This window comes from Pleuronectes platessa, chromosome 19 (assembly GCF_947347685.1).
Source record: "Pleuronectes platessa chromosome 19, fPlePla1.1, whole genome shotgun sequence".
Classification (NCBI taxonomy): domain Eukaryota; kingdom Metazoa; phylum Chordata; class Actinopteri; order Pleuronectiformes; family Pleuronectidae; genus Pleuronectes; species Pleuronectes platessa.
In genome coordinates, this window is record NC_070644.1 from 13,468,775 (window position 1) to 13,495,839 (window position 27,065).

The 27,065-nt window shown below is 41.2% G+C and overlaps 4 protein-coding genes across 4 annotated transcripts; 2 read left to right on the forward strand and 2 right to left on the reverse strand.

Moving 5' to 3' along the window:
• Window positions 1–1,084: 1,084 nt before the first annotated feature.
• gal3st1b (galactose-3-O-sulfotransferase 1b) lies at window positions 1,085–4,097 on the forward strand. Its single transcript, XM_053411614.1, has 3 exons — window positions 1,085–1,144; window positions 1,893–2,023; window positions 2,324–4,097. The coding sequence occupies exons 2-3, from the start codon at window positions 1,902–1,904 to the stop codon at window positions 3,489–3,491; spliced, it is 1,290 nt and encodes a 429-aa protein (XP_053267589.1). The 5' UTR covers window positions 1,085–1,144; window positions 1,893–1,901; the 3' UTR covers window positions 3,492–4,097.
• A 596-nt stretch (window positions 4,098–4,693) lies between these two features.
• On the reverse strand, window positions 4,694–5,404 carry LOC128425108 (cytochrome b-c1 complex subunit 9). Its single transcript, XM_053411616.1, has 2 exons — window positions 5,232–5,404; window positions 4,694–5,030 (listed from the first exon to the last, which is right to left on the reverse strand). Exons 1-2 carry the CDS (start codon window positions 5,370–5,372, stop codon window positions 4,980–4,982), a joined length of 192 nt encoding a protein of 63 aa, XP_053267591.1. The 5' UTR covers window positions 5,373–5,404; the 3' UTR covers window positions 4,694–4,979.
• On the forward strand, window positions 5,393–7,992 carry zmat5 (zinc finger, matrin-type 5). Its single transcript, XM_053411615.1, has 6 exons — window positions 5,393–5,550; window positions 6,265–6,435; window positions 6,670–6,732; window positions 6,834–6,914; window positions 7,140–7,248; window positions 7,357–7,992. Exons 2-6 carry the CDS (start codon window positions 6,309–6,311, stop codon window positions 7,502–7,504), a joined length of 528 nt encoding a protein of 175 aa, XP_053267590.1. The 5' UTR covers window positions 5,393–5,550; window positions 6,265–6,308; the 3' UTR covers window positions 7,505–7,992.
• A 3,323-nt stretch (window positions 7,993–11,315) lies between these two features.
• cabp7b (calcium binding protein 7b) lies at window positions 11,316–23,265 on the reverse strand. Its single transcript, XM_053411820.1, has 5 exons — window positions 23,157–23,265; window positions 12,574–12,717; window positions 12,369–12,481; window positions 11,539–11,686; window positions 11,316–11,443 (listed from the first exon to the last, which is right to left on the reverse strand). The coding sequence occupies exons 1-5, from the start codon at window positions 23,263–23,265 to the stop codon at window positions 11,316–11,318; spliced, it is 642 nt and encodes a 213-aa protein (XP_053267795.1).
• Window positions 23,266–27,065: the final 3,800 nt, after the last annotated feature.

Consider the following 27,065-nt stretch of genomic DNA (forward strand, 5'->3'; position numbering starts at 1 on the left):
AGAAACAAATGTTTGCTCTCTTTCAACGGAGAAACAAATAAATAAAGGAAAGCATTTACACACAACTAAAGTTACACAAGTTACACAACTCGACTGATGTTAAATTACAAGATAAATCTGTTTCTGCCTTAGAGTTAACAAAGCTTCACCTTTCCTCCTGATTATAGAAACCTCCCTCCTGTGTCCTAGTGACAGAGATCTGTTTATCCTCTGTGATGTAATCTGATGTCAGTGACATCAATAACTACGTCACACAGGAAGCTGGTGGGCTGCCAATGCCAAATCGATGGGACCGACTGAATCAGACACGAAGGATTCAGCCGCAGCCAAAGTCAACAGCAGCTGAGCAAAGTCAACAGCACCTGCGTCCAAGTGTCTGGAGACTGAAGAAAACATCACCTGCCAACCCACACAACACAGCAAGCAGCTGGGAGGAGTCAGGCAGACCCCTCTGGGTGTTTACATTTACATCTATCCATATATCTCTATAGGTAATGTGTAAGAACAGTGCATAAAACAACGAAAGAGATTTCATTTGGAGGAACAGTGCGTGTTAGATCTTACAATAGACCACTGATCCTTCACAGTGCAACCATAAAAACACGTGTATTTTCTTGTGTATGTATGCATATATGTATGTATGTATGTATGTATGTATGTATGTATGTATGTATGTATCTATCTATGTATCTATCTACCTATCTATCTATCTATCTATCTATCTATCTATCTATCTATCTATGTATCTACCTACCTATCTATCTATCTATCTATCTATCTATCTATCTATCTATCTATCTATCTAGGACCATCATCCAATATGCATCATCATACAGTTACAGTCATATTTATATACAAAAAACAACATATTAAAGCAGGCTATATTTTCGATTTAGAGGTCTACTTGATGTTTGTATAGCTTATTAAATAAATGTTGAATCTATTAAAACAGTTATGCAGAGTTGAGCCTTCCAGCAGTCTCCCATCAGACTGAACAATCTCGTTTCCCGGCCCTGTGGGAGGAGAGCTCGGATCCTTCCTCAGTCTTCACAGCCAATGAGACAGGACCTTCAGACACTCTGTAGCATGCTGGACGGCAAAGGGCTCTCCTGCACCACAGGGCTGCTCATGCTGTCCTCTGCAGGTGAGGAACGCTCCTTTCCTCTTTCTCCCACAGGTGTATTGCTCTTTCATTCTGTCATTGTCTCACCATGTCATTTATATTTTGTTTTGTTTTGGTGTTTTGATATTGAGTTATACAGAATTGTTATTTCCGAGCTAAATGTATTTCTTGTCGGATTTAAACTAATTGATGTCTTTAGGCATCCACAGCAACGACTGTATGAGACAAAGGGAGATGACGATAAGAAGTCCCAGCTTGTGTTCTCGGGGACATATCTTTCAAGATGATATTATTTCTATACAATGCCTCTCTGAGAACGTTCAAGAACAACTGATCCATTTTCTTTGAGTTTTCCGTTGTCTCCCAGAAAGAAAACTGTGCTGTTTGAATTTCCGCTTCAACCTTAACTGTGCTTGGAGCAGTTCTAGAACCGTAAGCATGTTTACAGTGTAAACATGGGGGTTGTGTGTTTTATGTGATCGAAAGTCAGCAGTTTACTCGAATGTATCCCTTATAGAGTTTATTATATTATTTGGACCTCTCCTGTTGAGCGAAGCTGTAGGTTACATTCATTCTAAAGCAAATGCATAATATGTACTATGGAAATGCTCTGCAGCCATTCTCTGTGTGAGAATGGCTGCAGGGCATTTCAGACGATACTGCTCATTGGTTATATGAGAGCACAACAAAATGTAGACAGGTGTGTTTCACAGCCACACTGGTGTTTTCCCTGTAACGTTTTCCTTCATAATATTGATTTCATTTTCAGGTTTTAATCATGTTTGGCATCAACGCACTCAAGTGCACACATGGAGTACGAAGGATGATTCTCTTGGTTTTACTCACCAACATCATGCTGCTGCTCTACTGCTTGACAAAACCCAACCAAGTGAAGATGAGGTAAATATTTCAAAAGCAAAGATTTATTACCTCTGACAAAGAGGTCGTGTTTTTGTATGAATCTGTTTGTTTGCGTGTCTTTTTGTGGTACGATCCGTAGTAGGGGGACGGATCCAGGTATTTGTTTTAATTTTTTTATTTACATTGCGAGATTGCAAGATTAATGGAACTTGATGAAAAAACACAATGTGCATTATTATACTTTTATAAAAGTCAAATGTGGTTTCATAAGGGGACTGTTGGGCCTTTGTGGGGGTATGTGCTCTATTCCCTTTACTTATGCCTGTGCTTCATTTACAGCGGCTCCCAAGAAGACACGTGTCCACACAGCATGGCCAAAATATTAAAGGAAAATGTGACCAGGCCTTCTCAACGAAGCAAACCCAAGTCAGACGAGTGCCACCCTGCCGTCAACATCATGTTCATGAAGACCCATAAAACTGCCAGTAGCACCATGATCAACATCCTCTTCAGATTTGGAGAAAAGAACAACCTCAAGTTTGCCTTCCCTGATGGGCGCAATGACTTCCTCTACCCATCGCCTTTCCAGTGCTCCCAGGTGAAGAACTACAGGCCTGGAGATTGTTTCAACATTGTTTGCAACCACATGCGTTTTGAGCTCCGAGAAGTATCCAAGCTGCTGCCTCCAGATGCTGCCTACATCACCATCTTACGAGACCCGGTGGATCTCTTCGAGTCGTCCTTCCACTATTATCACACGGCGGTTCCTCTCACATGGAGAATCCCCGGTAAGAACAAGCTGGTGGAGTTTCTGAAGAATCCTCCGGCGTTCTACAGCCCGGAAGCCTACAACTCATTCTACCTTAAAAACCTGCTCTTCTTTGACTTTGGTCTTGATAACAACGTTGAAGCTAATGATCCTAGTGTGATGAGGGGTATTCATTTCTTATCCAAACATTTACATTTGGTCCTCATATCAGAATACTTTGAGGAGTCTCTTATCCTGTTGAAGCATAAGCTGTGTTGGAGCACAGAGGACATTTTATATTTTAAGCTCAACTCTCGCAAGAGGTCATCTGTATCTAAACTGAGCCCTGAGTTCAGAGCCAAAGCGTTGGAGTGGAACGGGGCTGACTGGACACTCTATCAGCACTTCAACGCCACCTTTTGGGCCAGAGTGGAGTCCTTTGGGAGGGAGAGAATGAAACAGGAGGTAGATGAGCTGAGGAGAAGAAATGCAGAGATGCAGGCTATTTGTATCGAGGGAGGGAATCCAGTCGAAGCCAAGAACATCCAGGACAGTCGCTTCCTGCCCTGGCAGCCGGTCGGAGAGTCTTCCATCCTGGGGTACAACATGAAGAACGATATCGATCCCAAATTCAGGACACTGTGTGAGAAAATGCTCACACCTGAGATCCAGTATCTGTCGGACTTGGGTGTGAGTCTGTGGCTCACTCGACTATGGGGTTGGGTAAAAGATACTGTTTTTACATTTAACTGGAACTGACACATTGGTATCTAAACTACAGTAATAATGCGACATGTACATATGATTCCTATTGTAACAGATTTTTCCCGTTATTCAACAAGTTTGCAAGTTTTTTCTCCTGAACGATACCTCCATGTTAGTTATCACCTCCAATACCCTCTCATCATCTATTGAAAATCTACTTCTTCTCACCTTTCGTTTGTCTATTAGGAAATTGTGCATTATTTTGAAACTAACCTCTTTTTTGTTCACTGCAAGTCTAAATTTTGCTGACTTAAGTATATATAGTTCTTAGCATATAACTAACATGTTTTTTGCATTAATGGTGCTAATTTAATGTTGAACCAACATTGAGAATAGGGTGTGACTGCCACCCCCTAGCCACTGGCTGTTTGCTGTGTAGAAGTGTTAGTCTGCCATGTAAAGGCCCGAGACTTTATAGGAGTCGTTTTTTTGGCATTACAATAGTTGTGGCCTAGCTTGAGCCGGTTGCTGTGGTTAATATATCCTCATTGTTTACAGCATTAGTGGTTACATAACAAGCAAAAAACTCAAATTCATGTATGAGATATTCAGTTTGGCTGCTTTCCATAAAACCATACCTCAATAAAAGTGTCAAATGAGGCATTCGTAACTGTCTGAAAAGCCCAATTACATCTATTAAACTGTTATTTATTTAATAAACATCACACAGCATTGTTTCCCACCGGAACACCAACTTCTGTCTGCCCTCTTTGAAATGCTACTGTTTAAGCATCAGATATCAGGCATATGTCCCAAAAAAATTCATCAGCTCTATGAAAAGGGCACAACTATTTATCCATTGTATATCGAGGCCCTTTACCAAGATATTTGAAAATACTTCCTCCTACACAGAAACGAGGTTCTACACCAAACTTAGAAGAAAAGCCATTCAACTGAGGCTGCAGAATTCTTTGGCCATAATGTATGACGTTTCGTTTCAGTCCACTTCCATTTTTTCCCTTTTGCAGTTCAACTTAAGGAACTAGACAATCACGTGTTAGATTGCTGAGGTAAGCGCTCTACTGACTTTACCATGTATATGTATCTTTTGATAGTTTCATAGGCATTAATGCGACTATACTTATCAAAATACTAGTCATTACATTTTAAAAAGACTAAATCTTATCACTTTACTTCACCAGTCAGTGCACTTAGACATGCACACCATGTTTGATAAAACAAACCAAAACAGTGTGTACTGTAATACATGTTTAATTTAATCATTTACAATTTGAAAGATGAACAGACATGACAAACAACAACTCGGATGGAGGGTGGGGGCGAAGGTGTCAGGAACCATTGCTCCAGCTTCGTGATGGTCTGGACAGTGGATCAGCTCCCTCGGCTCCTCTTGTAGTCAGCCCTGAGCTCACTGTCCATGTCGACAACTGATGCATGCAGATTTGAAGTCCAGGTAGAATGGATGATGGGAAGTGTGACACCAGCTGCACGTCAGCCTGAGATGACCCCGCGGCCGCGTCCTTATTCCTCCTCCTTCGACTCGTAATTGTGCTTGATGTGTTTCCATAGTTTCTAAAGTAAAAACACAGATTTGATGAAGTTAGCTCCTTGACAAAACGTTTTTACAACGTGACGAGGCTGAGTTTACAGACACTGGAAGGACGCAGGGCTAGGCTAACACACGAGCTAACTTAGCTAACAGCCCGGCCGCGTCGCCCTCTGTTTACAAGGTCAGAATAGAACAGGCTTTAAGATCACACCGGAGTCACTCACCCCGCTATTCATCTGCTCAAAGATCGCGTCGCCGCCTTGGTCGAATAGTCGCTCGAAGAAAACCGCTCCAACCATGATGGTTACAGCGAAAGTGGACGTTCTCCTGAAGAGCAAGTTGTAGACGTTCTTAGCCAGCGCCATGACGGATGAGAGAGTGCGCAGGACCGGAAGTCCAGGCTTTGAACTTCCGCTCCGGAGACAGGAAGTGGCCGGGAGACGTAAATAAAGAGTCTGCAGGGACGCAGCGGGATTTTACATTTTCTTTGCTTTAAAGAGGAAAGATAAAACCGCAGAGGAGGACATCACAGCTTCATTAATGGTACAAGATCTTGGCCCTTTAAATTGAGAGTTTATTTGACTGGTTGTAACCACGTGAGCTGAGCTTCCAGCTGTTTATAATAGCTACGCACAGATATTCAGCGATGTTAGTGTTTGTCAAACTGTGAATTGTATCAGATCACTTGTTTACACGATCAGCGTGTTTGTATAAAAACTCCATGTTGTCAAATTAAAGGCTGAAACGCACTGAAAACACGACGTCTCATATACAGGGGGTTTCAAAATAAAAGGCAGGAATAAACCAGGAGATGGCAGCAAACGACCGTCAATTAAATACTCTCAATATAAATATACCTTTTATATGGTTGTGTATAGTATTGTACTGGTTATGTCTTCTAGTTAGTACAGATTGGATTGCTTGAGGTTTGTGCTTCCCATTTTGTATTTTCTGCTTTTACGGCAGATGTGCATTCAAATTGTTTTGAAGTTAATAAAGCTTTCAGAGAAAAAAAATTGATAGATCAAGTGATTATGATGAAAATATGTTTGTTGGAGACCTCTCTTACGAAAATATTGAAGCATAGATTTCAATCAGAGAGCTTATTTGTATGGCAACATTAACATTTAAGTGTAATACTGGATATAATGAAATCTCATAAGAAGTGTTTACACGAGCAAGGTTACTCTCTCACCATGTGTTGGCAGAGCAGCTACTGTGTCTAAAGCTGTTTTGTTTCTGCTTTTGGTGTTTCAGAGGTTTAAAAGGTGACATTGTGGTTGGAACACGGAACCTGCACAATGGGGAGGAGATACTACTGTGACTACTGCGACAGGTCCTTTCAGGACAACATGCACAACAGGAAGAAACACCTGAATGGAGTCCAGCATCACAGATCTAAAAAGGCCTGGTACGATCATTTCAGAGGTGAGACCTGTGTTTGTTGTGGTTGGATGAAATTACCCAAGATGTTATCTTCTGTTTGTTTTGTGTACACAATCACTGTGAAAGGATTACTATCTAAACCAAGTAATGACACCGTGATCGAAGAATGAAGCGTGCTTACATTTCAAGACGCCAACTCAGCTTCACACCTGTTCCCTTCACAGTGTAGGGTTAGATAAACAAGCATGAACACACTATTAATGTTGTTTTTTACAGACTCGGCAGCCATTCTGAATGACGAGCAAGCAAAGAAACCGTGTAGGAAGTTTCTCCAAAGAGGTAAAAAAAACTGTTGAACCAAACATTTATGCTATAACCAAGCAACTTTATGAAATGCATGTTTATAAACATCATAACTTCCTGGGTTTCTTTTTTTTAAGGAATTTGTGATTTTGGGCCGGGCTGCAGGTTTTCTCACATGTCTGAAGAAGATCTGTATAACCTAAAAAGACACGTGGAAGGTAAGCTGTGACCGATGGGTAGTGACATCAACCATGTGTTTGAGAAGTTTTGGAAATAGATAATGATTAATGAAAGTTTTTTCTCTTTCTTTATATTTATAGTTATTTATAATAAAGTTTATAGCTAAACTGTTAAATCCAAGCCTCCTCATCAGCCCATTTGATTTAAATGAGTGTGCAAATAACTCCATTTTGCGGGGGATGAAAATTTTTCCTGTCTTTCAGATGAGCGACAGCACAGAGAGGATTCTCTAGACAGGAGGAAGAAGGGCCGAAGTATAGAAGAATGGCTCACAAGGAGGGAGAAGAGGCGAGGTGCCCTCGGAAGCAAAGGGTAATCATCCTCTTTTCGGTTTCAGAACTTGGTCATACCCGTTTTACATGATTAATGGTTATTCCTGTTGATGAAGTATTCATCTGCTCAATTATTTATATTTTGCAGAGATCTAAAAGATAAGGAAGACAGTGAAGAGGAGCAATCAGAAAGTGACATACCTCCACAGCTCTTCTCCATTCCTGACCTTCCACCATCTCTTATTCCTCCTCCTCCGGGCGGATGGAAAGTCAAAGTGAACACTGAATGGGGTTGATGATTAAAAGTTTTCTATTTGCATAAAACTTTCTTTTTCTTTGTACAAAATCTGAGACTAGATGTTCCATCGAGCTATCTTTAAAACAAGGCTCCTCTCCGGGGTAACAATTGATGCCCTGAGAGGAATGCAGGATCTCTAAGCAGATGGAAATTTATTTTTTGTTTTATTTTAACTCTTCTTAATCCTGTGTTGTGTCACTGGGGGAATAACAGATTTCATGACCTCATTCTTTAAACCAGAAACTGGAAATTATAAGTTTCAGCCCCGTAAAGTTTCTTGTTGATACGTTTTTGCAACAAGCCTCATGCAGATATGTTGGATTTTTTTTTTTTTTAAATGGCATTGACCTTTCAAAAACCTCAGTTTTATGTATTCCTCTTATCTGAGGTTGTGCTGAGATGTTAACACTGTTTCTTCATTCATTATCCAATACAGTCTTAACACCAGAATCTTCATTAAAATGTGTTTTTGAGTGTGACGTACAATTTTGTCTATACTGTGTCTCATTCTGCTGCTACTTAAAGATACCATGTGATGTTTTTTTGACGTGTTGCTCTATAAAGCAGTATTCTTACTTGTATAAGGTCTATAAATGGAAGTGGGAAAATATTACACAAGTTGTTACATTAGTTTACAGAAAACATGCACTAGTTTATGGAGTCTTAAGCACAGGTGTCTTTAGTATTTAATCTAGTCTGCAGTCATGTCAAACAGCTACATGGTCATTTTCGCTCAATAGCCGAGTGTCCATGGAATCAAATAAGGGCTTTTTAAAACCTCACTGTTGAATATATTCCTGCGTACATTTATATACAACACATACACAAAGTATTTCTACAGATGCAAAACTTTATTACACATCCACAAACTTGAATTAGTGAGAACTTTTCCTGTTCACACATCCAGATGTGCAAGTGTAGTTCTTTTTTTTTTACATGCACACAAAAGGTGATATACAACAAATATTTTTTTGAACATTATTTCAGAAGCTCAAAATATGTCTGACTCTTATTTAGCTTATTTGAATTCACATTCTTCATCCTTTTCTTTGACATTTGCAACTCTTTCTCCAAATACTTCATACACATAGCCAACGATTCAGTTTAGTAGTCCCACTGCATACTATGTTACAGTTCAAAAATACATTTAACATTAGATTAGAATTCAGGATTTTTATTAAATGTGTTTTGCATCTTTCTAAAATCTGCTAAAGTTGATATCAGACAGGGCTTGGGAATGCAGGTTTGAATTCTCAAGATGACAAAGGCACAAAACCGAGGATATCGAACAGTTTAAATCAAATGAACTAAGACAACCATCAACAGAGTTTACAGAAATCCACTCATTAAAACACTAACACAGAATAGGACACAATATCTGCTTATATGTCTTTAGACAAGATTTGACACAATAAATATATCTTATATTTGCACAAACCCACACCTTATTATGTGATATGTTCACATGGAGAGGTAATGTGATTGAATATGTATGTCATACATAAAGAGCTTCTATGAGATCAAATATCAGTTTTATTGCCACTGTCTCATCTTGCGGTCGAGCTTCGATATACTTTAAGATAAAAAGAGTGAGAAAAATATATAGCATTTAGTAAAACTCGTCTAATTTGACAAATATTTGTAAAAGAAAACATTCAGAAAAATGAATCTTAACAAATCAGAAAAATGCATGTAAGAGCATGGGCTTAATACACACATTAACTTGTATTTGAATGTCCAGTCAAACTGGAAATGATACATCAGAAACCTGATAATTTTGTATATTGTATATGGATATATTTTTTTTTTTACAAAACAGTATGCTTACATTCATAATAAAATCACTTAGATTCAACGTTTCACTTTTCCAAGTAAGAAAATATAACCATGTTATACTTTAAACAATATGTTGTTTTGGTGTTCCATGTAAAAGCCGGAAAACAACATTCTCATGATATGTTAAATTATCTTTCACAGCATACTGCAGAGTGTTGAGTATTTGTTGGCACGTCCACAAAATTCGACATTTACTGGAAAATGTCATATACTGAGAATATTTCTTGCGATGACCACTATACAAATTGCATAATTATTTGAATACGTACATCGGGATTCAAGATTGGACCTCACACACATAGAACACACATTTAGTTCAGGTTTAATGTTCATGCAGGTGTGTTTGTGTGAAGTAACTCGTCTGCTATAAATATTACAGTTTAATTTGAACCCTACGCGTGTTGTTATTGGTTTTTACTGACGACTGCTTGTCGAGGTTACACAGCTTTTCATTTTGGTGCCTTGGATTCAAAGTTATTTGAAATATGTAACATTTGAAGTATCACAGGCAGATGGAGACATGTTTCACAAGTTGCAGGGGATTACCGTTCATCCTGGGAATCTTTGCATAAACACCCACGTACACACAGGGATTTGTTGTTTGCCTTCGGTGTCATACCTTTAATTTGTAGTTCAATGTTTACCGCCATCTTAAACCTGACGGCTCTCCACCTTTCAGCTCGGTACACAGCTGTGTGACTTACAGAGGAATCCCCAGCTGCTCCGCTGAGAGGTCTCACTCTGAGTGTAAAAAACAAGCCAATTAGATTTTTTTTTTTAGAAGACTGTCACATCCTTAGAATTAAGCCACAGGATTTTTCTGCAGAACGGCTGACTGGAGAACACAGCATGTGGTTTAGGGTCGAAGTCTCTTTTCAGCAGTTTTCTAATTCATTGGTTCTTTGTACTTCTCTTCTTTTGATGCTTTTGCTTTTTTTACATCAGTATATGCTTTACAAAATGTTATTTTTCTAAAGTGACAAATCAGTGCACTCTGACAGATTTGTGTGATGTCACATGTGTAGTCCTAAAGCTGTACATAACTACACCACATGCACTTTATCCTGGACAAGCTAGTGGCTCTGTGAGTACTCGGCTATAACAGTTTACACTGACAATGCTAACATGCTGATGTTGAGCAGGTATAAGCATTGTACAAGCACAAAAGACAAAGTACACATATGGGAATGTTTTTTTGGTTGCGCCGGTATTTAGTCACAGTATTGGACAAATTAAAATTTAAAAAAAATACACACACACACACGTTTGTTAATTTATCTTAGTGAGGACCCTCATTGGCATAATGCATTCCCTAACCCCCTACCCGACTAAATGCTAGTGTGTGGGAGGTGGCCAAAATCTCTAGGGTTGAAGGTTCTAACTCATCCTCACAAAGATATCTGTACAAGTTCGCACACAGACACACACATACACACACAAACACAAACACACACACACACACGCTCACAAAATATAGCAACACTAAAATAAAAGACACACTGCATTGTGTTTTAAGCAAGTGATTTAAAAAAACAACATGTATCCCATCGCTACTTTTGTATTGCTTTAGCACTGTAGCCGTTATTAGGCGCATTCCAAATCGCATTGAGCTCTAATCCATAACATTGGTTGTTTTAGAGATATTAGACACAGCAGACAGCTATCACTACAGCACATACTGTACATGGACGTGTTCTACAGTCTGCTTCACTATCTAATTCATTACAAACATCAGAGATTTGAGTCTGACTGCTTTAGGGTACTAGCCAGCCCTTGAAATGTGTTCCTTTTTTTTGTTTCACCATGTTGTGGTCACACAGAATCACTGCATGACATCAAGTAATCCGTTGTGGAGAGAAGCTGTTGTAGCGTCGTGGCGGCCGTTGAAAACACTGAAACAAAACCAATAACAGAAACGTATTTGGGTTGACATGAGCTTTTTCAGTCCAACCATATTGAAATCAGCGGCACATTCACTTCATCCCTCTGCGGAGCATCTGATTGGCTGCGATGAGCATAACGCTGATGATGAAAGCGATGGCGAAGGCACAAATCAGGCTTTTGCGCACACACGTGTGTTTTTCCTGTTGTGTTGGGCTTGCTGTGGAGAAAAGAATGTAGAAAAAAGAAATATTAGCCAATGTCCTAATGTCTGATCAACAATGTGTGGAATAAAATCTTCCAAATGCAGCGTACTGTCGATGTCCACGTGGGACTCTGGGCTGTTCAGGTGGCTCTCCTCAGTGATGATGATGTTCTCGATGTCCTTCATAGTGAGGTGGTCACGAAAGGTGTCGTACAGAAGTCTCTTCAGCTCGTCCACTGTCAGTTTCTGCATGTCGCACTGGGAGGAGGGAAAAAAAGGTTTAATTAACGCAGGAGAGAAAAAAAACAAAAACTTCCGTCTCAATTTCCCAAAGTGACGCACGCGAGCTGCAGATCCGCTATAAATATTGTTGGCTCCTGGTCATGAGTGCTTGTTAGGGAGTGCAAGTGTTCACTGGGCTGTTCCGTCAAAACAGACAATAATTCCCATTGAAGCAAGACACCACAATAAATTATTTCATAACGCAACCGGATGCAAGGCACGGGGATACTGCAGGTGGTGCAAGGTGTTGTCTGTCAATATGATGCTGCAAAACATTATTGATGTTGAAATGATTAGATCCTACTTCAGTCATTTTCCTATCCCTTAACCCTTTAAGGGTTCTTGGGGGGGACAGATCACAGCTCGTCACAGGGCCGACATGCAGAGGCGTTGTAGCTCTCATTCACACCTATGGACGGTTTAGAGACTCCAGTTAACCCAATCTCCCCGTGATTAAACTGTTGCTTTGAGGTGAGAGCAGCTAACCACTTCACCCCCATGCCTCTGAAATCAAAACACATGGCTCTTTATTGGAAAATCAAACATAAAAAGCCTTCTATAAAACGTCCTAAAGAGAAGAAAGAAGTTGTATTACGCTGATAAGGGAGAAGGTGAAGACTTTGATTAGACCTGACTGATGAGGCTGCTGATGATTTACCTTCCAAAACACTGAGTCAAAGTCTGCCCCGTGGAACTTGTCGGGCATTCCAGCAGAGGAGATTTTAGGTCCGAGTAAAGTGACAAATTCCTCAAAGCCGACCTGGCCGTCACCTGGTGAGACAGAAAAGCCCACGCACATCTCACTGCAGGGTTTTATGCAGCAGCCTGAACACTCATGATCTGACCCGGAGAGAGAGACGTACCATCCATGTCCAGTCTTTGGATGATGACCTCCAGCTCCACCTCATTGGGCATGTAGCCCAGTGAGCGCATGGCCGTCCCCAGCTCCTGCTTCGAGATAAAGCCGTTCCCATCTCGGTCAAATACCTTGAACGCCTCGCGAATCTCTGTTGGAAGAAGGAGGGCGATGATTGAGTGAGAAGTTTAGAGAAAGCGGAGATGCACGGAACAGCAAACAGGCAAATACAGATTTATCACTTTGCAACAGCTGGCTCAGTCGAAGGTGTTGATTTATAATGTGTGTTTGAAGTGTTTATTGCAACAGTGAAAAGTAGTTTAAAGTTTATAAATGTGTTAAGAAAGTTAGTCTGGCTCATAGTTATTGCTGTTTCTTAGATATTATCGGGATATTCTTCCTTTTGAGAAACGAGAAGCATGTTTTAATATATTTTTGTGTTTGAAAAGGGGAAATTGATACGAGAAGTTTCAAAATATTGCAGAGTCACAGAGAGAGTCCTATTAAAAAGTCCGGGGATATTTAGCATTTTCGTATGTTCCCTTAAAGAAGTCACAAACCAATAATAATTATATCCTGACATTATCTGAGCAGCCAAATCAGGATTTGCTGTCACGTATCTCTCCAGAGAGTGATCCACATCATTGCACTTGTTTTGGTCTCCTGCTCTTTTTCATAACAACAGTTTTAGCACTTTGTTAAAGGTCAAAAGAGTTAATCTAAAATAGCAGTTTTTAAAGTTGAAAGGAAAAATAGGTATGGACGGGTACATACAGAAGTAAGTTTGTAGTTTTCTCTGTTATATACGCAAAACTTAGACTTAATTTTCCCAAAGTTGTTTTTTAATCTGCTCTAATCCGGCCTTCCCTCCATGGAGACTATTTTCTTTTAATTTACACAGAAAAACTTATTACAGTACTACAGTGCACACATTGATACACTCAGAATTTGAACCTAAATGAAACGGTCTAAAGAAAATAGTGCATGAGATAGTGAATATGATGGAATTCTCTAGCACCATAAAAAGAGAGATGAAATACTGTAGTTGAGAGTTTCAGCACCACGGAGAGAGACAAGGATACGCTGGTTGAAAACAGACGCATCAGTTGTACGTTAAGTTCCAAATAAAATAATTGATAGTACTTTAATACTATAATTAGAGTGGGTTTACATCAATAATTACAGAACTGTGTGAGAGACAGACCCTTAAAGCACGTAGTTCCCAAGCTCCTCGGCTTCAAAAGTAATTGGATGCTTGGCCACAAATCTTTCCTTGGCACCGACTTATTATATCAATATTGTATAAATGTTTTTTTTCCCGCTAAGATTATAAAAGAGAAAATTCCTTGATTTGTATAGTTGTAAACTAACAGGCACCTTCAGATCTAACAGCCCTGACCACAACACAGTTGGTGCCGACAGAAGTCGGTGCACAGGTTCATGTGCTTATAATTATCTCAGACTTTTGGTAAATAATCCATAAACATCACCATTTGGCTGCGGTCCTCATCATGAATCATTGGATTCTGTTTGAAGTGGGGGAAAAGCAGTTGCACATCAAAGGCTGAATGTTGGTGGCTCTTTTTGATGAAGATCCTCAAATATACACAACCCCTCCATGATTTCTCCGGGAGCTGGAACGATATGTATATATGTATCGAAGAAGAGTCGGGATGAAGAGGCAGATCAGGAGAATGGGCGGTAATGCAGTTTGACCTTGGTTGCCACCCGCCAATAAACCGAACACAGAAGAAGAAGATGCTCTCTCAGTAGTCAAGTGATGTAAGGTTACCATGTTGAAAGGCGGCCGAGCAGGTATCATCTGCTCACACCATGTAAATCAATACATGAGCAATATTTGCCTGTTATACTTGAAGCAGTGATGGAAAAGTGTGAAAAAACCCGAATTAAATTAAACGGTAATCAACAGAATAAACATTAACATAACCGCTCACTCCTCCTTATACTGAAGTCTGTGTAGGCTCACACATTCAGTCATTAATACTCACCATCTCTTTCTTCAATTATAATTTATTTTAAAATTAAACAGCTTGTAAGAACCTTATTTGAACCTCATGCATTGAAAGCATGAAATTATACTAAGTGCTTCTACACTGGAGAGAAGCACCTTGCATGCGAGAACACGATTGGTCGCGTGTCCCCTGAGATTTGCATGCAGCCTTGCAAGCTGACGGGCACCGGTCATCCATCTTGCGTGCACGAAGTTTACAAGTGATTTGTCAACAGTGGCCGTCTATACACAGACAATAGGAAACTGCTGAGGTGCATAAATTGAGCTCCTCCTCGACATGTGACATTGTCTGAACTGTACCTTGACACAGCAGACACAGCGTATTTGTCTAAATTACAGCCGGCGTGCAACAGGCTCAGGCTCAGCTATCTTCCTCAAGCACCGGTGTCAGTGTCACGACCTCCTGTGCCCCGTGACAAATAATGAATTTCACCGAGCCAGCCGAGAAATGTGGCCGGACTACTGATCGTCTCACACAAGAGTGAATATTGGAAACGTGTACAGACGCATCCACAGCACACAACCAAGACTTCTCTGTGAAGAAAGAGTTAATTATGATCTTATGTTTATCGTCTGGTTTAGGAAGAAAAGAATAACCCAACATTTTTTAAATTCCAAAGAACAGAATCTGCTTGGATTGAAGTCCAAAATACAAACAAGTGTCCATTCTCCCTTTTGTTATTTTACAATAAGGAGGACTGAATAAAACCTACTTTTTCTGGTAAAATACTCTCCGGAAATTTGAACAAACAGACCCATGGTGTAACCAATGATACATCCTCACTTATAAGGACAAAAATAATATTCCCATAGCAAAACAAACGTGATTCACTCCAGCTACAGTCCCTGTCAGATACGAATCTAATGCTGACAGCACCGTTTATTGAAAGCTGGTTTATGGATGGTCCAAGCGCATCGAGTCGTGAGTGTGGCTGCCTCTGTTCAAACCGATGAATAATCTTTTCTATTTCTGACAATGTGCAGACTTCACATCCTCAAAACAGGAGCTGCAGCATCTCAAACAGGTTTCTAGGGACCACAGAAGGAATATTTGCATTTTATTGCTTGTAACATCGCAGCAAAAGTATATTCTTGTGTTTTTGGTGTTGTCTTTCTTATTTGGGTCGCTCTCTCCCTACAACCCATGCTTCTCCTGCAGGCGGGGCTTTGTGGTGTACGCTCTCTACGTCAGAGGACTGGGTCACTTGAGGCAACAAGGAGAATAGCAAATTTCATTAACTCGGGCGGCGGTTGTATTTTACGGAAACAAAGGTGATATCACCAATTCATCAGATTTTGCCACGCAAGGACAAAATTAAATATTGACTGACAATTTCACGGTTGGACCAACAGCTGCCGAAAGAATTATGCCGCTGATTGTTTCCTTGAGAGGACGATTGATGTTTATTTATTCTTCGACGAGGAGCTGTTTGTTATTTGACCCACAGTTGGACAATCACCTTTGTCCTTCAGTCAACATCTCTGTAAATCATGAATAACCTCATCCTCATCCCTCCCCTGTGAGGAGATGCACTTTCAGGAGCCTGTGCACACTTTGTAACACGGATTTGTCTCCAAACTCCAGATCTGAACCCAGCACTTAAAAGTCTGCTGACCTTCCATGTGACCCGGATCAGAGGATGAGGAGCAGCGGATCGTCCCCACTTTTCGGACCCACTGATGGATCCCGCTGGTCCTTGGTGGAGCTGAAAACTCTCATGAACGGAAAGTCTGTTGCCAAGAAGCCGCTGCACCCTGGCAGAGTGTCAGTGCCTCTGGCAGAGAGGCCACGTCTCCTCTCAATGACAAGGGGAATCCCAAATAAAGGCTTAGAGATAGAGGAGATCGTGTGAAAGAGGAGGGTGATATTACATTTTTGATTAAAAATCATACAACCAGATATTCATGTTTGGGCTAAACAATGGAAGAATTAATTATAACATATGTGGGAGATATTATTCCTTTTCTACGGAACCAAGATTTTTTTTCCCGAAGAGGCTGCAACATCTGTGATATAATAAATAATCCAATAACCAGGATGTTGATAGTTCGATCTCTGGCTCCCTCAGTCTGCATGTCAAAGTGTCCTTAAGAAATACACTGAACCCCCCCGCTTTCAGTATATGCTGTGTATAGAAACACTGTATGGATGTGTGTGTGAAATGGTCAGGGTGTTTTTTTCCGAGTGGTCGATAATACTAATAAATCTTATTTATCCTGTGTTAAAATGTATTTTTGAAAAATACCTTTTGCTAAATTATTGTGACAAACCCTGTAATAAACAACATTTGGTTCCTTTCCAAGTGCAGCTGAGAGGATTTGTTTCAAGAATGCAAAGTGGGTATTGCATTGATTTACCACTTGTTTGTAAAATAGAGTGAAGGAGAAAGTACTCAAACATTTTACTTCAGTAAAAGTACAAATAAATAGAAAATGCAATCTATTATAAGAATGCAGTGGAGTGATTTCTACGCACCAGAGATTAGGTACTTTCATGTAAATTCCTCGACCCAATCATTAAACTTATAGAACGACCAGTTGACTTTGCTCTTTTTTCAACAATAATCTCCTCCACTATTCAAGGAAACTTTGTGAAAACAGATGAAGCATAAACTCATGTTGTTCTTCTGAACCAGAAACAAACAACTGTATCCTTGAAGAAAAGGCATCCACCATGTTTACCACCACTGGGAGCTCCCCACCGTGACTGTCCAGCTTTACTGCCAAACCCCTCTGCCCCTCCAGTCATGATCATGACTTTGCACAGGAAACTGTAACAGAGTCAACACAGCAGGCGGCAGATGAAGAGGTCGCTCCGCTCTGCGGGAAGTGAAGTGAAGAGAATCGGATAATAACAAGCTGTAGTCCTCAGTCTCCAAAGTTTCTCTAAGTCAACAGAACTTGAGATGCTTTTCACGACCGGGTTTGTTTCACAGCTCTGACAGACTTCAGATCAGTGCATCATCCAGCAGACAGCTCAGTCACATTCACAAGCACTCGTCTCTTAAGAGAACCCACTGGCAGGAACGTAAAAGGTATTTTGCACCTTCGGTGACCGGTGAGAATTATGTAGATGTTCCAGTCGACGCCCTCGGTCATAGGTCGATGGGAACATTCAGGTCACAAGGAACATATCTGCCACAGGAACTTGCTTAATAGGGATTTGTAGGTTTGTCACCTGCTAGCTTTAGGTTTAATTTATTAAGTTTAATTTGAATTACTGCTCCATAAGTTGCTAAAGTCTCCAACATTTTGAATGTGCCATTTAAATGACAGGATCTGCACACACATAATAACTACACACGTCTATTCAGAGTAGTTCATAGTTTCAGTGTCTGTCACTTATATGTAACCGAATTAGTCAAAATTAAAATATGATGAACATGATACTTCATAGTCCTCGTGGAGACTCCTATTATCACACACACACACACAATCACACACACACACACACACACACACACACAAACACAAAAGCAATCCATAACCAGTCTACACATTTACACTTCATCTTTACCTTTCTTTGCCGCAGGAGATTTACAGTTATTATATTCTAACACAGAAACACACACACACACACACACACACACACACACACACACACACACACACACACAAACACAGAGGCTCATCTTAAATTACCAGACACCATTATTTTGGGAAAGAACAATTACGAATAATTTCTATTATGAATTAGAGCAGGACTTTATATTGCTGCTGCTGTTTTGCAGGAACTCTGCATAACTCATATGACTTCATGCTCATATAAACGGATCGGATATAATTGTTTATCTGGCTTTTGTTGTTTGATTATAATGAAATGTATCCTCTTCACCCTCATACGCTGCTTTTTCTTCGTTTTACAAGATATATTAATGGTTACTTTGAAAACAAACATGTGGCAATGACATAACCGATGTTTTCTGATGAGAATACGATCAATTCTCCAATGAAACAGGACGAGTTAGATCCCTCAGACTTCAGTGATGCACTTTACACCCCTCAGACAGTAAAGCGCATTAAGTCGAGTCTTTGTTGAACATTACCTGAAGGGGTTCTCACATCTAAGGGAGACTCCAGGGTAGAAGTGGCATGAATTTTGTATAATCATAAATATTCATCTGCACCAGTTTCATCAGTTAACATTTGCTTTGTGTCCCGACTCAGCGCGATGATGTAAATAAAATATGCCGGATGTGGAAGGGCGGACGAGGGGACAATAAAAAGACACAGTCTCATAATTAACGTCTTCTCATAACGTTAAACAATGTTATCTGAAGCTGTGAATCTCTCCTGGGCGGCTACAGCGGTAATGAGCAGGGATTTGTCTTTGGCCACAGAGGAAGACGCATCAAACAAACCACGGGCAAAGATAACGGAGTGTCGGGGGGTCTGGAGAAGACTTTCTTTTTCTTTTTGTTACCTTTCTTTTGTCGGTTTGCTCAAAATCAAAGATGAACAAGCAAATATTCTGCATTTATATTCACTGAACTCAACTGGGTGAGTGTGGTTTTTCAATAAAACAGCGCATCTGACTATTGCAAATCTGGCCTAACAACTATTCTTCTGTTTGTGTGCAGAATATATTTGCAGTTATAGATCCCTGACACAAACACACACACACACACACACACACACACACACACACACACACACACACACACACACACAACTGCTACAATACTGCTGCAGAAACCTGCTCCGTTTTTTTAAGCCATAAAGACGACAGCTACAAAGTGGAAGCCGGTGCACACTCCACTCTAATGCCTGGTTTCTGGGGGATTCTCCTGCTGGCTATGATCCACAAACACTGCTCACATCCTCTGTCAGGGATGCACCGAGGATGTGATACGAGCTCGCAGCGACCGCCAAGAGTGCAACTGCCAGGAAGACGCGACTGTCGAGCCATAAACCACGAGTCTTATCAGCTTCAGCATGTGGGCAGTTAGAGAGTCTGCCAGTTCATTGTAAATTCATTTGTAATGTTAACAAGGTGAGATCGACTTTTGACGACGTGAATGAAAATGAAATGAAACGGGAGGAAAATAATTTGAAATATCAGCTCGGCTTTATTTCGGACTCGTGCATGGGTCGATATAAAAATCGCATTAGTATAGAATAAATTAGAAAAATGCACATTACAGTAAAGATCTAATCAGGGACATTTTGAATGATTGTAATTTCAAATTTAACGTCATTGACTGTACATAAGATGGACGACATGACAGCTCCTCAATAAGGGATCGATTCTGCAGTGAAGTGGTTTTCTGGTAAGTTTGGATTAAATCAATTATTTAAAGTGTCCTTAGAACGGTGTGAAAAGTCCTGATTGACAGCTGAGACAAGTGCATTGTGTTAAATACAGATTGATGTCTTTCATTTAATACAAAGCGTAGATATATATATCATCACATGATCATGCATCACATTTCAGAGTGGACTCTATAAAGGTGATGGACAGATCTCAGTGCTCGTAAGTCAAAGCATCATGGCCGTATTCGGTAATCCCAGTCGTTCCAGGCTGAACTTGGCTGTGGACCTTGGTATTAATACCTTGCTCCTGACACTGGGAGGCACTTGGCACAGCGAGACGTCCACATCACCAAACTCACCGGGTCGAACTCTTTCACACAGGTTGACTACACACATAAACGTTTAATGGATGTGCTGGCAGGAATAATGTGGCAACTGCTGCCATTGACATTAACAGTGTGAATGGCTAAAGTGTGTGGAGGTAATTTGTGATGGATGGTCCCTGCCACAGAAACACGGAGAAATAAGAGATAGAGCCAGAGCTTAACGTTTGAAAGACTGTTTCACAACAACCCAGGTTTGGAATGAGAAGCATATTAAGTCCACATGCTTTAGATGAAGCAGGAGAAGAGTTGGCTTTACAGCAGCACTGGTTTGAATACATATGAGGGTTTAAGACAACTGCATGATACAAGGGCAAAGAAGCCTCGCCACTGACCCGCCTGCTATAAGCAACCATCTGTTCAAAAAACACCCCCTGGAAGCAGATCCATTAGGAGCTGAGGTATTTAATAACTCTGCCTACACCTCACCCTCTATAAACAATGTCTTCCCCCGTTCACTGCAAGCTTCTGTCGTTATATTCCCAGTGATAACTGGGAATATAACGATGAGAGTCAAAGGAAACTTCAGCCTCGTCAACAGAGTGTCTTTGATTTAAATTGAATCTCACACTTGGTTGAATGAAACAGAGCAGCAGCAGATGTCCAGTCTGGATCACACTGTCAATAGATCAAATTAAAATCTTTATTAAACGTCAGATTGTGTTGTGCTGTGTTTGTCAGTGTGGAAGACGACAGCTCCCTGCAACAATGTCACTGACAAAATTTGACATAGCTCATGTTTCCTTTTTCTTTACTCATACACACAAATAAAAACAATATTCTATTTCCTATTATTGTGTTTGTGTAATGTCAATGCCCTTGTTGGGGATATAGATGTTTGGCTCTTTGAATCAGTTATATCAGTATTCTTTCTTATGGTGGAGGGATGAAACTCATCCTACACTAAATTTGGTGTTTGGCGTTTTATTGTCTTTGCTCCTTTCTCTTAACTTGTCTTCGCTTCGTGATTAATTCTCAAAAAACTCCATCCACCATTGCTGTGCTTTTTTCCTAATGTCATTTTTACAGCCATTTTCCAACGCTTAATGTGTTGCAGTTCAGTAATGTGTTTATAATCTATTTCTCAGAGGGGTATATATGTATGTATATATATAATTAAATATACATAAAATGAGCTTCTGCCCCGAGGTAATTAAGTATTTTGTGGATGAAACAATTTGTATAGGTTGATTTTCAGACCTCTCTGGAGACCCAGTGGACTGCAGCAGAGTTCACAGACAAACAATGTGCGTTCAAACGGCCCTGCAGCTCCCACACTGCGTGTTAAGGTGGAGCGGCCGGGCTGTAAAGGGGGAGACGACCTGTACGTGGGAGGTTGCTGATCCCAACCCTCGGTCTGGTTGAGGATCTGTAAATTAAACTTGTTCAGTAAACCTGCGTGGGCGGAGCTGCTGGGTGCGAAAAACAAGGTAGAGCGGTGTTCACCCTGCTGAGGTGCGAGGCCATGTAATTGTAGCAGTGAATTATGTGCTCTGCGAGTCGTCCCTGGATAAATACAGTCACGCTCGGATGCTCTGTCACACTATGTCCTGAATATCTAATGCAACTCAATTAGCGAGCCACAGTCTTTGACTCCTTCATTACCCGAAAAAAAGCTCTATCATCATTGACTACGCAACTTCTCCTGCAACACAACAGCACCCTTGTCATTTCGCTCTTGCTCTAATTCTAATTCTTTCCCACAGCCAACCTTTTTTTAATTAAATTTATGCCGTCATAGCGTTTTCAATGTCACACAAGTGGCTCAAAGCAAGGGCAGGCAGCCACTTGTGGGCCCGGGCAACCTACGGACAGATAAAGGGGAAATGGAATTCCCTTCTCATAACTGATTTTCTTGATATCGAATCTGATCGAGTTATCTCTTTATTCTAGTCTGCCTGGCTTTGTTCCAAATCACAGCCAGCTGCCCGTTTGCCAGAACGAGACGTCCAATCTCAACGGCTGTGCACCACGTTTACAACGGCAAGATTGATTTTAATGCTCCCATGAATCTTTTATGTGGTTTAAGTGCGGCGCTGTGTCTTAGATGGGTCCTTTCTTTTTTTATTAATTAATATCAAGATACGATTCAAGTCTGGAAATGAATCAATCTTCCATCTTAATAACTGCTTTTTATCTTGGCATAGATTTTCCTGAAGAGGTATTGTTCGTCTGCTTCTTATCAAACTGACGTTCATCACAGTTTTTTTTCTTCATTTGAGGCTGTGCTTTTTTGTAGGACCAATTTGAAGCCTTGTCTTTCTGAAACAAATGACCTACAGGGAGGGACACCAGGTGAAATCAGGTCTCACAGGTGCCATAATATAGCTTTATGTTTGCACTGTCTGAAAGCATCAGTTTAAGACAACGTGTAATGTATGGGGAACCAGTAGATGCGGGTTGTTAGCTATTAGTTATTGTATTCTTTGGGAATTATGTGAAATTAAAAAACTGAAATAGAAATTGTCAAAAAAATGAAAAAACCGACACAGGTGAAGAGATAAAAGAATCACCATGAAGCATATACAGAAGAATGTGCTGAATGTTATGGAATATGTGAACTCTCACCATGATGTGGAACATATGTAAGTTAGTACCGAAGCTTTTTAACATGCAGACCTACAGCCCTCAGTTCACCCAGATGTGTGGATGAGGAAAAGAAGCGCACACTGGCAGGATCTCTCCAGGGTCCTGAACTGGTTCACGAGCCGGACCTTGGATTCTGACGCTGCAAGTCACTCACAACTTGAAATCACAGCGCAACCATCCAGCCACACAGCAAACCATCCATCCAACCATCCATCCAACCAATCAACAAACCAACCAGCCGACCAACTGACCGACCATCCATCCGACAGACCGAGAATCCAACAGACCTAACATCCATCCATCCATCCATCCATCCATCCAACCAAGACTCACCTTCCACCTCATCCTCAGGCAGGATTACAGGAGTCCGGTAGGTGAGGATGTCTGGAATAGTGCAAAGTCCCTTGTACATGAACCTGGTGGTCACAGCACGCACTGGCATTTCTGCGAGGGGAAACCAACAACTGTGTGGCGATCTTCATATAGCCCAGCTCTCCAGAGTTTGCAACAGAGACGCTTTGCTACTGTCCTCGATTTAAAAGAAGAGTTCGAGCAAAAACACACAAAAAAACACTCTTCAACCCCTCGTCGCGTGGTATGATATCGTCCAAAAAAAGAAAAGAAGACCTCCTTCGTGTTTGATCAACAGTGCATCTTGTGAATCGCCTCTGGTTTTCAATGCAGAGCCTGCAGCAGCGTACTGGGAGCTGGACGTGAAGCGAACAGGCGATCTTATAAAAATGACATCTTAAAAACTTTTTGCTCTCGTGCAGCTTGATGCGCAGAGCTCCACTCTGTCGGTGATGATGCCTTCACTGACCCGTTACGACTCGATTAGCTCGTATATACAAATCTTAATCCCACAAGGTAAACAGAAAATAATGGTAAAAATAATGAAAATGTTTTAGATGAAGTAAAAATATATTTGCAACAAATCGATGATTGATTCCTACTGCCAGTCTTGCGCTGTCAAACGGTCGATTCCCGATCTTCTCTGCATCACTTTTCTTTCCCGTTTCGGCATCTTCTTAAAAAAAAATGGAAAAGAAAGAATCGATGAAAAAGAAAATAAAGCAGCAGCGCGCACGAGCTGATTCTATCCAGAGAGAGAAAGAGAGCGAGAAATAAAATTCAATCTGGAGATTTTAGTGGGATTTTTCCTTGAGAGCAGATTCAAGGGATTCCTAGATGACCCCCCTTCTCATCTGATACAGACGGAACGCTGCAGGAGACACTGATGTTCTCTCTCTCTCTAACACACACCTCTCTCTCTCTCTCTCTCTCTCTCTCTCTCTCACTCACTCATTCCCTCTCTCTCTCTCACACACACACACACACAAACACACACACACACACACACACACACACACACACACACACACACACACACACACATACTCAAAACCTGTAATGAGATTTTCTCCAAGTCAAAAGCCTGTTGGATCATAATACAGAGAGTCGGCTGGCAGCGTTTAATGCCGCAGGAAAGTGTGAATGCAGCAACAGGTGAAGCTCTTGAGCCAAGTTATTTATCTGTTTTGGCGACTGTGGCTCAGGAGGTAGAGCGGGTTGTCCTCTAACCAAAGGTTGGCAGTTTGATCCCAAGTGTCCTTGGGCAAGATACTGAACCCCCAGTTGCCCCCGACAGCGCCGCCAGTGCATGAATGCCGTGTGGTAGTGAAGGTGCTGCACGTAGATGCACTGTGTGAATGGGTGTGAATGGATGAAGATAGATACAGGCCATTTGAATTTCAGCTTTTAGTTTGGCTGCAATATTGACAGTAGACTACCACATTTGGATGTCTGAAACTAAATTAACTTAAACCCAGGGCTAGTTCATTTGGAGCATTAACGGTTCATGAGCAAACAAAAATGTAATTAAATGCAGAATATAAAATAGAATTTTTGGATTTGAGGTGTTGACTCATCAGCGACAACACACCAACAAAGACAAGATCAAAGCTAAGCTGATCATTTCTTGGGGCTGTATTTTTCCGTATACTGGGCTTTTACAGCCATTTGGGCATCAGCAACTTGGTCTTTTATAATGACTTTATATTGCAGGTGCAGCTGTAGTTTCATATTTACCCTGCGGACACAAGTGTCAATCTTCTCATCCATTTCTCTACAAGAAAGTCAATAAGCATATTTCGCAAAAATGTCAATCAATTCCTTTAATATAGTATTGATGCCGGGACTTATTAATATGAAGAAATAACCTGAACTACTCAGAGGAGGTGGAACACACAACCCAGAGCAAACTAGCTTGTTGCTCACTCATCCCTGCAGGCAGGATTTCCCATGGGAACAATGCAGTTTTCTTTTCTTCTATGACTCTCGTTAAGGCCCCAGATTTATTGTAGATATGAGACAAAAATGTCTTTCAAAAAAGTGACTGTGGCTTAGAGGCTAAATCTGAATTTGCTCATGACAAATATCCCGAGGAGCGAGTGAGCCAAGAGAGAGTGCTACACACTGCAGACTTTATTTAAACCCCAAAACAAAGCAGCATCACACACCCTCAGGTTTGTGTTTCCGAGGCTGAAATGTGATGTGTGTTCACTGCGGTGCATCCGAATCAACAACACAGTCAACCCTCTGAAAAAACACAAACATTCCCCAATTCCCCCAGAAGACTCCCCTTGCATCTCGCATAATGATTCCCCCCCGCTTTGGTATCTCTCCACCCTGGTACACGTCAGATAAGTGTGTGACGTGGGCTGAGAGTGCTGCATGTGGTTCCGCCGGTTGGTTCTTCGAAGGGTTTACGGGACTGACAGGTCTATTCCCCTCTGAATGTAAGGGAATTGTGTCTTTCTGCCGCACCTGAGCCCCCCCCCCCCGCTGGCTCCGTGCTCACACAGGCACACTACTTAAAACCTGAATAGCAGGCTTTGTTCTTTCTCCTCGGCAGTATGATGGCATTGTGATGACTCAGATTCTAAGACTTTAATCATTTTAACGCAGACTACAAAACTCTGGAGCCACACGGTGAGGAGAAGCATAGATATCCAGTAATTGTGTAGCCAGGCGATGTTGTTTAGATCGCTTTTTGTCTGGATGTTGCTGTAGGCCTATATGAATACACTTGCACTGCTTTTAAACGACGACACAACTCAGAGCTTTTATTAAACATTTCATCACTTAAAAGATTATTAAAACCAACACAGCCTCTTTAACTCAAAGCAATTGTATTTTATTACACAATCATTTACAAAACAAAATGTCAAACTTTTGCTCTTCATGCTGTGCAGAAAAACGTCTGAGTCACTTTCAGACTCTGTCAAACTCAAACCAGCCAATATTTCATGAGATGAGTGAAGTGTGAGTCACCTCTGTGTTGCTATGGAAGCCTGTGCAGTTGCAACTATAAGTAAAGAACTAACACTATATGAGCCTCCCAGGGTTCAAAAGAAGACATGGCGGTCATTCATAGGGGGGGGGGGGGGGGGGGGGGGGCGTCCTAGTTTTGGGGCTTCTACCGCTGGAGAGGAGCTCGGTCCTGACATCCATCCTCTCATCATCAAATTAAACATCGAGGGGGGGCGGAGGGGCGTCCACAGACCTGAAAGTACAGGGAGGGAAGAGACATCGAACCCACGGCTGCTGACGTCCGGGAGGTTGAGGAAAACTGTTGTAAATTCCTCCCCATGTCCACTCATGACCGCAGTCACAGGAAAACAAGGTCGACCGGGTGAGGATCATTTACCACAACAGGATCAGTTAAGCTGCACTTTAAGACTGTGATATAAAATAAAGAGTGTCTGTTGGCTGCGGCTGATTTCACGAGGATACTGTTATTTGCTCTTACACGTCTTTTGCAGGTCTCACAGAAAAGTCTAAAGATAAAGTTATTTCTAAGCTTTGAGAGTTAGCAACTTTACCCCCAGGCCAAAGAGAGCCTTGTTTCCATGGTAGCATTTGTGACACAAGCCGACCTGTTGAGCAGAGAGACAAAAAAAAAAAGAAGAGAGAGCATAGCATGGCTCATAATTTCTGTTTTATTATGGAGTTGTGGAGCGAGAAATGAGAAGAGTTCATAGAGACTCAAATGAATCTGTTGGAAACGTAGCGTAGTGAGGACACACTGTTTCTGTTTGAAGTCAGTCTCACCCATAGAATGGATATGAAGACGGACAACGGGACAGATCCCCGAAAGTGAAGCCTCTTGATTGCCCCCTGGTGGCTGGCTGTAGTATATGTTATACACCCTGCCTTCTCCATGTTGGCAGATGGGGACAT